Genomic DNA, 12,187 nt, shown 5'->3' on the forward strand with positions numbered 1-12,187 from the left:
CAACCTCGATTAGTTGGGTAACCAATTTTAAAAAATTATATTTGGGTGACAAAAAAAAGAAATAAATCCATAGTTTGTAACACCCCGAACCCGAGACCGTCGCCGGAGTCGAACACGAGGTGTTAACAGACTTCCAACCACTTATTAAAATTTTTCCAGACAAGCTGCCAATCTGCGTACTAGTCGCTTTAAAAATCATATCTTGAGCTCTGGAACCCGAAATCCAGTTCCGTGAATTTTCCCTGAAACTAGACTCATATGCCCATCTACATATTTTTTTCTAGAATTTTTGGTCGGCCAATTAGTACAGTTTATTAGTCAAAGTCTCCCATGTTACTGGGGTCGACTACACTGACCTTTGCGCATTACGACCTAGATATCTCCCTGTACAGAGCTTCAATACTGATGCCGTTTGTTTCTATAGAAACTAGACTCAGAGAGGAATCTATACATATATGGCATGGATCCTAATTATCTCTGGTTAATTTATAATAAATTTCCAAAGTCGGAACAGGGAACCCAGAAACCGTTCTGGCCCTGTCTCACGAGAACCTGAATATCTCTTAACATACTGTCCATATGATTGTTTCGTTACTTCTATATGAAAATAGACTCATCTAGATTTGATTACATAATTTATTCACTAATTAATTCCATTCCTACTAATTTTTGTAATTTTTCAATCCCACATCACTGCTGCTGCCAGCATCTGTTATTGAAGCAACTACGTCCATTTCGTGATTTCTCATTGATCTAACTAGTAATTCATCATACATATCACAAAGTTATAATCATGACTAGCCATACCAAAGGCTAATCATTGTCAAACATCTCCCTACTATGCTATTGCCGTATCATGAATCTTAACACCAAAATTAATCAGCCATGACATATGGCATAAAAATCGTATTACCAAGACTTACGACCCAACATTAGAACCAAATTCAACCGAACATTATGCCATTTTCGCATGGCTAAAAGTTTACATACCAAATTTCAACAAAACATATTAGCCTATACATGCCGAAATGTTCTCCTAGACCAACTAAGAAGAAAATACCAAAGGTTGCTAGCCGGTGTGATGACTTCGACGACGGCACGATCACGCAAAAAGAGACGAGTCCAAGAAACCTAGAATAGGTGACAAGCAAACACCGAATGAGTATATAACTCAGTAAGCCATAAGCATTCCACAACCATCCATTAATAAAATTATCACAACAGGAAACAATGAAATGAGGTTAAGTACTCCATCCATACCGAACTATACCATAGTTCCTTAAACCCTATGGTTCAATCTCATACCAAGTCCTACATTGACCTTTCATACATCATTTTATTTTCGTTATAATCATACAATTAAACGAACTTTCACCTATTCCACAATGAACCTTATGTACGTGACTTCAACTATAATCGTCACATAGGTTAAAAACTTACCAAGCTCAACTCCAAATATGAACATAGCGCCTATTAGCCATGAACTCAAGGTACTTACCTTTTCCGCTGTCCAAAATTGACTCGGTAAAGTCGCACCCTTCATGTAAATAATTTATATAAAATATATATTGGGTTGCACACATAATGTTTAGTAATCAACCACGCACACTTAGTGCCATGCACTTTAAACTCACACACTTAGTGCCATGCATTTCAAGTTCGCACACTTACCTTTTCCGCTGTCCAAAATCGACTCGGTAAAGTCGCACCCTTAATGTAAATAATTTATAGAAAATATATATTGGGTTCGCACACATAGTGCTTAATAATCAACCGTGCACACTTAGTGCCATGTACTTTAAACTCGCACACTTAGTGCTGTACAATTTAAACCCGCACACTTAGTGCCAATCTCATGACCGTGAACACTTCTTGCCCGCACACTTAGTGCCGAAAACCAGCCACTCTATAGGCTTCACTTCCTTTTTACATTCGACAATTTCATCTCTACTTACATATACATTTGTATACATTTCATCTCATTAAACACAATGGTATAGGTATTACGATCATTTAAATCAATACCAAAGATATGCTTAATGACTTACCTGTGTTGGGTAAGACGGTTCCGACTCGACTACTCGATGATCTTTTCTTTGCCTTTGCTCGATTCTCCTCCTTTAACTCCTTGAGCTTAATCAATAAATCAACTAGTTTAACTGCCTTGCTAAATATTTACAATCCAATTACACATGCATATGTATGTTAGTATATTCGGCAATCACCCTTACTAATCACCCACTTGATCAATTATAGAGAATCAAAGTTAATATCACAATGTGTACCCTATATGGCCCATTATACATAATCAAATTTAACATCATCTATATATTTACTCATATGGCCGAATATACCTAATCATACATACACCTAACCAAAAATAATTTCTAAAATCTTTATATCATTTATACACTAAGCCAAGTACTCTTACCAAGTTCACCTATATTCTTCAACAAATTCTTCATTGATCAAACACATATTCGGCTAAAGAAATGGCAATTTTAGCAACTTTTGATTTAATACTTAATCACTTACAATACATCTAAATATATATTTTTTTTCATATTATTAACACAAATCACATACATTATTTAATATAACATTTTCACATTCGGCATTAGTATCAACCATAGTGGCCGATTCTTCCTACTTTGTACCCATGCATCTATTTGATCCTTAGTTAGTTCAAACACTCACACACTAAGATTCATCCAATTTTAACAAGAAATAAAATCCTTAATCCTCAAACTACCATGGCCGAATGTTGTAACCCAAACCACATATATTGTTCCTCAAGGCCCTTCAAGGACCACATTCGGCACCTCCTTAATAACAACTCAAAGTCAACCATCTCCATACCTCATCACCAAAGACATCAAAATACCAACCAAGAATGTAACATTCATGGCCGAATATCATCTCCATCATTTAACAAAGTTTGAACCATGGCTAGGTAGATTTCAAACTTACAACTTAAAATATACATGAATCTCAAAGAATAATATCAAACATACCTCAATCTAGTTACATGCATGGCCAAACTTCCTCCTAATTCTCTTCCAAACCAAACATGAAGCAAGAACTCCTTCCTCCTCCCTTAGAATTTTCGGTCAAAAGAGGATGAAAAAGGATGAACAAAATTTTTCTTTTCCTTTCTTTAGCTCACGGCAATGGGGGGGGAAACAACCACACATTTTTTTTTGTTTTCATTTCTTTATTACCCATACTCCTTATTTTATTTTTTCCTAACATACCTCACTAAGCCAACATGTTCCCAACATGTTTCCACCCATAGCATGGCCAACCACTAGCTCAAATTTTGGGTAATTTGACATGCAAACCCATCATTTTCATAACATGCATTAATAGACCATTTTAAATTAGCCTATCATATTTTCACCATGTCTCATATCGATCCCTATTTAATAATTTCTCATGCAATTGGCAAAATTGGAGAATGAAACTTCCACATACTCATGTACACACATAATAAGCATAGAATATGGAAATTAATTATTTTTATGACTCGGTTTTGTGGTCCCGAAACCACTTCCCGACTAGGGTCAATTTTGGGCTGTCACATAGTTGGATGATCAATTTAAAAATTTTATAATTAAATGACCAAAAGATAAAGTGGCCCGTAGTTGGGGGACTTGTGGTGTAGCTTACCCTTATTAAGAATAAATGTTACAAAACGAAAATTGAACATTATAAAAGAAAAATTAGAGATTTCGACAAAGGAAATTTATGTGGTGGTCTTTAGTGGAACAAAATTAATCATTACAAACTACAACAGACTAGTTACTCTTTGGCAGTTGATCTATAACTTTTGTATTCCTAATTCAGACATTAAAAATTTGAATTTGGTATGGTTTTATTGTATCATAAAAAAATTATAATTTTAATCCATTTAATTCAAATTCGGAGATATTCAAACTTTGAACTTGAAACTGTTAGTGCGGAATTTCAATGAGAAAAATCCTCAACAATGCTCTAAAGTATGTATCAAGCTATTATCTTTAATGTTTTATTTGATCCCATTTATAATCAGTGTGCAGGTGAGTTTCAAGCAAATGAATCTCAAAGATACAATCAAATCTGATGACTATTTGTGTTTAGCGTTGACGAAACTAATCCACTAGACACTGAGCAGAATGTAACAAGAAAATCAATTTCTATAAAGAATTTCTGCAGTAATTTTTTATAGAACAATCTAAGTATAGTAGAAGATAGAGAGGAAGATAGAAAGAACCTTTTTTTGAGAATTTTTTGGTACACCATTAAAATGTAATTTCAGTGCTATTTGTAGGAGTTCTCAACTTTCAATAGATGTCTTTTTGAATAATTACATCTTTTAAATAAACATAATTATTCAACTAATATATCTTAAATAAATATAACTATTTAAAGTAAAATCTTTTAAATAAACATAATATTACTTGAATAGTTATAATTTTTTGTTAAAAAATCAAGTGATATAACTATTCATATTTAAGAGACATAACTTATTATTATAAATAGTTATAACTTTTAATCAATAACAAAAAATTTAAACTTTTTATTACTGACACTATTTCATTTATAGTTATTGAAACACTATAAATATTTAAAAATGTTCCAACAAAAGTTGATTGAATTTGAAACGATCCGAACTGAAAAAGGTCAAAACTCAAAACAATTTGAATATGCAATGACTCAAATAAGTAACTTGAAATATTCAAACTACTAATGACTTGATCTAAAAACCCAAATGATCCAAATCTAAAATAACTCGAAACTAAAAACGTAATTATCCCGAACCAAAAAGAAAAAAAATCTGAATTCATTCAATCCAAAACTAATCCACTGTTTTATCATCTCCGTTTTCTTAGACTAAAATATTTTATAAGTATTTGTACCCTTCATAAATCATAATTTCAAGATGGCATGTGAACTCGAACCATGTCCCGTATGCTAGTCATGTTTACTCTTCGGGTTAATTGCAACTAGCATTTGTAAATTGTCATTTCAATTTTAATTGCTTTTTAAATTTTTGAATGCTTTAATTGAGTTCTTAAAGATCGGTATTGTATCAATCATGCTTTTTGTCTACATACTTGTTAATTTAGGTATAAAATATCAATTCATATTGAACATAGATACAAAATATGTGTTGAGTATTGTAAGACCCCTAACCCGTATCTATCACCGAAACAGGATTATGGAGTATTACCGAAGTTTACATATAATTCGAGTCAAAAATACTATTCATATTCAACAACAATCATATAGTCCCTTAAATAGACCCTCGAGGCCCAATATGAACAGTAGTACCAAGTTGGGACTATTTTGAAAACTTTAAAAAAAATTGTGAAATTCTAAATTTTCTTCTTATGTACAGTACCCATACGCTTGTGTAATCAGGCCGTGTGGTCACACATACCCATGTCCCTATCCCGTGTAACTCTCTGACTTATAAAACATGAAGAAATTGAAGTCACACGGCTAAGTCACACACCTGTGTGCTAGGCCTTGTGATTAATTTTTATTTTCACATTTTAGGTGCAGTTTTCACATGGCCATGTAACACGCCCATGTTCAAGGCTGAGCACCTACATGGCTGAGACACACACCCGTGTCTCTGCCCGTGTGCTCAATTTTGAGCATTCTGTTTTTTATTTTTAAGGTGCATAGGACACACGGCCAAAACACATGCCCATAAGCCAGGCCGTGTGTCACACACGGCCAAAACACATGCCCATATGCTAGGCCGTGTGTCACACACGATCAAGACACACGCCCGTGTGTCTACCCGTATAGACGAAAATAAGTCATTTTAAGACCACTTTTCTCACCCGTTTCACATTTAACCTACATACAATACTTACATATACTAATACACTCTAATTCAACAACCAATTCAAGTTATTAATTCATATTTTAAACCAAATTTATAACCACACTACTCAAATTTGCATAAACATACTATATTAGTTCTATTCATTGATTGCTAAAACTACTACTAATTATATATTCACATACATATTCATATATATATAAGATTTTCACAACAATATTTCAAGTATAACTATTTTCAATCCTATACGTGCCATATAAATCATAAGTCGTAATATGAAAATCTACCAATGATAATCTGGATAGTGTGACTTGAATGTGTTGATCCGATCCTCTTATATCACAATAATCTACAAAGAACATTAATCACACACGAGTAAGCTCATAAAAACTTAGTAAGTTCATTGGCTTTAAACATAAATCCTACCATCATACTTTAATAATAATACATATTTACATAAATTATTCATTTCACACTCTCAGCCAATCAAAACTTAAATCAATAAATTCATTTAATTGAGCTCAATAATAATAACTTAATTCTTCCAAAATACTTTCATTTAACACTTACTAATTCTTGCCGATCAAAAAACGTCTTATGGATTTGAGTACATTGTAACCAAAAGCCTAAAGGCTACACTGAAGCACATAAGTGCTAAACTAAAACCCATAAGGGTTGGTCAGAAGCTCATAAGAGCTGAACAGAAACCCTTAAGGGTTAAATTGAAACTTATAAGAGTTAATTGACTCATGAGAGCTAAACTGAAAGCAAACACAGAAGTTCGCAATAGATGCTGAACTCCGGTTTACTTGGGTAAATTGCTATCAATTCTTCCATTGTACTGAACGAATGTACTCAACTCCCGTGTTCCGATCACATCGAACATTCATTTCATTTTCCATAACTTTAGCATTTTTTTTATTTTCAACAATGAACATAAACAAATTCACAATACCAACTATCAATTTAATATATAAACATTAAAATTTAACCACACGAACTTACCTGGACTAGTTTGTAAAAGTTGATGTAGTTCACGAGCTAGTTCGATAATTTCTCTTTTCCTCGATTTTCTTTAGATTCTTGATATGATGAAAAATATGAAAAACCAGCTTGAAATATTCTCCTATGGCGTTTTGGCTAAAGAAAATGATGAAATCTCTAGATTTTTCAATTTTGTCTTTGTTTTATATGTTTAATTTGCAAAATTTCCAATTTTACCCTTGTTTCATCTTATTTTCTTGCTCAAACTGTCCAGCCCATATAATTTTGGTCTAATTACCTTTTAAATCCCTCCTTATTAGTCATTTAAGCTATTTAATCACTATTTAACAAATTTTGCACCTTTTACAGTTTAGTCCTTTTTAATTAATTAAATTTTCTAACGAAACTTTAATATTAACTCAATAACACTCCATAAATATTTCTAAAAATATTTATGGCTCGGTCTATAGATTTGAGGTCTCGATACCTCATTTTTGACCCATTTGACCTAATAAATTCTTTTAATTCACAAAATTATCTAATTCAAATATATTTCTAAATTTACGCTTAACCCATAAATATTAATTTACTAAAATTTCAAACTTACTTGTCGGATTTAGTGATATTGAATTACTATTTCCGACACCACTGAAATTTAGGCTGTTATAAGTATGACTCATATTTCAGTCAAATTTGAGAGATAATCTCCTAGTTAAACTCTATTTATTTGTTTCAAGTTGAATTTTGATTAGTTTAGATTATTTTATTATTATTTGACCTACAAATTTAGCCTATAAATAGGCTCTTTTACAACCTTAGAAAATAGACCCATTAAATATTAGAACTCATAACACTTTTGGAGAATTTTTATGTTTATGTTTTGAGGGTTTTTTATTTTTGTGTTTTAGGGTTTAGTTTTTATCTCCATCTTTTGTACTCTTCATTCTTTTTCCATTATAGTAAAATTATCTTTGCTCATTGTTTTTTATCCTCTTTGGAGGGGCTTTTCACGTTAAATTTGTGTGTTCAATTTCTCAATTTCTTCCTCTATTTTTACTTGTTTGTTGCTTAATCGGGTCGGTCCCCAAAAGTGGTATCAAGAGCTAATTCAATTTTCGTAGATCAACCTATTTAGAGATTGTAGCAACAAGGTTTGACATTGAGAAGTTTGACGATGTCACAAATTTTAACTTGTGGCAAGTTTGGATGATGGCAATTCTAGTTCAAACTAGCTTACAAAATGTCGTTACCAGAAAAAAGCCTAAGAAATTAGATAAGACGAAATGGGAAGAGCTTGATGAAAAGGCCCTGTCTGCAATCCAATTGTGCCTCACAAATAAAGTATTGCAGGAGGTATTAATAGAGAAAACCTCATCCGTTTTATGGAAAAGATTAGAAACTCTTTATGTGACTAAGTCTCTGGCTAGCTATTTAGTATTGAAACAACGTCTATTTACGTTTCGCATGAACAAATGTGAGCTTCTTAGAGATCAAATTAGTCAATTTGTTACTTTTTAAAATTATTTAAATAATGTTAAGGTTAAGATTGATGATAAAGATCAGGATATGCTATTATTATATCCCTATTCATACAAGTCTTTCAGGGAAACTCTGATTTATGGCAGAGACAAACTCTTGTTCGAGGATGTGAATGGTCATTTGTTGAGTAAAGATAAACTCGACAATGAGTTTGGTTCAGATAGTAAGGTAGATAAGCAAGCTTCCGTTTTGGTAGTATCAAAGAAGCGAGACAAAAGGTGTCGTTATTGTAAGAAATTAGGTCAGATTGTTATAAACTGCGAAATAAAAGGGCTACTGAGTGTAACGAGGAGATGTAGCTGGTGCTAATTTGACCACAAAAGCGGTGATGATTTCTTATTAGTGTCAATGAGCAATAGCTCCGAGCTTACATTTGGGTGGATCTTAGATTCGAGATATTCTTTCCACATGTGTCCCAACAGAGAATGGTTTTCCACATACAGTTCGGTTGAAGGTGGAGTTGTGCGAATGGGAAATGATTCATCCAGTAAGGTAATTAGTATTTGATACTGTTAAAATTAGGATGCACGATGGGATGATTATGACACTCTCAGATGTCAGATATGTACCTGATTTACGAAAGAATCTCATCTCCTTGAGTATTTTAAACTCGAAAGGTTGCAAATTAATATCAAGTCAAGCGACATTAAGATGTCTCGTGAGGCTCTCGTTTTGTTAAAAGGTAGAAGGATCGATAGTCTTTATATTTTGGAAGATTCTATAGTAACCGGTGAAACTGGACATCCTTCGTCCGTTACGGAGCCGAAGTTAACGCGTTTGGAGCGGAGGCAACTTGGTCATATGAGCGAAAAAGGTATGACCGTTTCTTTGAAGAAAAATTCTCTTTTGGATGCAGATTTTGAAAAGTCAGGCCACTGTATTCATGTAAATCAGACCCGGGTTAGTTTTGATTTGGCAATGCACAAGTCGAAGGCTAGAAGTCTTCCAGCTTCTAAGCACAGATTCGACTCAATTAATTCCCTGCATAGTTCAAGATAGGCTCGTGGCCGGCTTTGACAAAGTTGGCGTTGTGAAAATACAAGTCAAGGTGGAGATTTGTTGAGTGTGACTCATATTTCAGATGACTCATATTTCAGTTAAATTTGAGAGATAATCTCCCAGTTAAACTCTGTTTATTTGTTTCAAGTCGAACTCTGATTAGTTTATATTATTTTATTATTTGACCTACAAGTTTAGCTTATAAATAAACTCTTTTACAACCTTAGAAAATACATCCATTAAATATTAGAACTCATAACACTTTTGGAGAAGTTTTGTGTTTATGTTTTGAGGGCTAGTTGTTTTTGGGTTTCGGGGTTTAATTTTTATCCCCATCTTTTGTACTCTTCGTTATTTTGCCATTATAGCAAAATTATCTTTGACCGTGATTTTTTATCCTATTTGGAGGGTTTTTTCACGTTAAATTAGTGTGTTCAATTTCTCAATTTCTTCTGATATTTTTACTTGTCCGTTGCTTAATCAGGTCGATCCCCAACAATATGATTATTTCTTTTTTTACACCTCAAATCAGTGTTGTTCATATTATAGATACATTCGACTTTATATTTTGATCTACATATTTCAAATATGCTTTGAATTAACATTTAACAACTTAACTAATAGCCATATTGATTAAAAAAAACTTAATTGATACCTTATTTAATATTTTATTGAATCAATTAAAATATTTTAAAATAAAAAGATGAATTTAAATATGAAATATTGTTTGAATTATTTCAGTATAATAAACCATTACTGTTTGATGTAGCAAAATCTAAAAAAACACAGTATTTTTTTTTTTGAAATCAAGTTGTAGTGTGGACCATTAACGTACATGTTAGCTTAATTTGGATTAATATCAAGTTAGAATAATGCTGCTTAGTAGCAAAGAGTGTAACTCCGAACAACCCCAAATTATCGATTGAATTATAACTAAAGTGATAAAAAAATTATATTTAAATTTTTAATTAACTCTAATTTTGAATTTCATCCTTAGATAACTGTTACTCTTAAATCACTTACTAAAAAGATAATAAAAGCATAGAATCCATTATATAAGCCAAGATGAGGGATGATACAACAATTTATCTACTAAATAAAGAGAATTAATGGTTCAAACTCTGAAGATGATATTATCAGGATAAACCGTCATGAATTTTAAAATGATTTTTATGAACAGTAAAATGAACATAAATCATCTATGGACATGCGAAGCCTTGAGGGACCTTTTTCCCGCAAGCATTTATCAACAAGCTAATGGCAATAGGTATTTTAACCTTGATAGCACCAACTGCATTGGCCTTAATTGCAGTACACAAACACAATGCGGCCTCGAGATCGGCTAAACCCGAAATCAATGTACAACACTCTTTACTCGGCGGGGTCCCGATGACCTCGTGAACCAACCCCAACCAGCTCCCACAAACACCGAACTTGAGTGTGTCTTTGGGACATTTGGCCGCAACTGAGGGAGGCATCGATGGTGTCGTTTTTGGAGGGCATGGAACGACATTATGAGATGAAACGCAAGTAAAAAACAACATGAAAATAGCTGCTGCGTTACAACAATTAAATGCCATTGCTTTTCACTGAAAATGGATCAAGTGGAAACACATGAGAAATTTTATAGGGAAAAATATATATTTTATGGATAAGTTTGTGAAAAATCTATGAATCAATGGTGTGGAAAGCTTGAATCAAGATATTTATTGATGTGTGATTGACATTATCAATTTCAAAAGCAAACATAACGGGCTTGTGGTTGTTATTAGTGTAGCAGTAAATCTAGTGCCTACATTAGCCATTTGCCAGCCAAGAATTAGATTCGGCTTATGGCATTATTCGGCCATAGGGGGAACCAAACGAGATATACTCCACTTGCCTGACCTAGCTATGTGGATATTTTATTTTTTTTAAGAGTTATTGCTGTATATATCCCTAAATTATGAACTTCACTTTAAATTTGTTCACAAATTTTAAAATATTTTAATTTTATTCTCAAACTATCAATGTTAGGTTAATAAGGTCTTTCTATTACTAAAATCGTTAATTTAACCGTTAAATGACACGTCAGATCTTATGTAGTATAATTTAATATAATTTTTTTTTAAAATGACTATTGTACGGTTGTGTTACTCCACCTCTTTGAGCCCCCTACACTTGTCTTTAGCAACAGAACCTAATACCATACATGTGTCATGGTTAGGCGAACTTTAGACATCAAACAACACCATGACGAACCCTCACTAAGCTTTCTTCGCTAAAACTGTAAGGAACTTTGGACCCATTGATTGCTTGGTCGTCCTAAAATGTTGAATCACCAACTTAAAAGGTCACATCATTGCCATTACAAGGAGACAAGATGTGACCTGCCGTCAACGAGCCTAAGACATGTGGCATCCCTTGTCTCTCGTATATAAGCCTACTTACAACACCAAAGAGACCATTAAACACAAAACCAAACACTTAGTCTTCTTCTTCCATCATCCTTCCCCCCTCTCTCTCTTGACTTCCCTTAACTAAACCAAGCACAGCGACTCTTTGCCCCAACTAAGGGTGAACCACCATTGTCATAACGTTGCCTACATAAGGGTACGGGGGCCCAGTAAGCAAAGCTAGACGTGGAGGGCTAAATTAACGTAGAGTCGTCACTAACCAATTAGGGTTAGGTTGGTTTGCCACCTATCGTCTAAAAGTCTAGAATTAATACTACGAAAAATCCTAAAAGTCTAGACTCGATCTCATCATCAAATTTTGAGTTCGGAGTACGGTTATGTATGGGAAAGGTCATAGCACCCCCACAACGCCTATCCGAGGATAGTCCTACAG

General features: G+C 33.3%; 1 protein-coding gene across 1 annotated transcript; it reads right to left on the bottom strand.

Annotated features, from left to right (window-relative positions):
• Nucleotides 1–10,557: 10,557 nt before the first annotated feature.
• Nucleotides 10,558–10,938, bottom strand: LOC107894595 (putative lipid-binding protein At4g00165). Its single transcript, XM_016819852.1, has one exon. It carries the CDS (start codon nt 10,936–10,938, stop codon nt 10,558–10,560), a length of 381 nt encoding a protein of 126 aa, XP_016675341.1.
• Nucleotides 10,939–12,187: the final 1,249 nt, after the last annotated feature.

This window comes from Gossypium hirsutum, chromosome A12, assembly GCF_007990345.1.
Source record: "Gossypium hirsutum isolate 1008001.06 chromosome A12, Gossypium_hirsutum_v2.1, whole genome shotgun sequence".
Lineage (NCBI taxonomy): Eukaryota > Viridiplantae > Streptophyta > Magnoliopsida > Malvales > Malvaceae > Gossypium > Gossypium hirsutum.

Excerpts from the sequence above, each read along its gene's own strand:
- LOC107894595 (XM_016819852.1), bottom strand. The coding sequence starts at position 10,938 with ATGGCATTTAATTGTTGTAACGCAGCAGCTATTTTCATGTTGTTTTTT.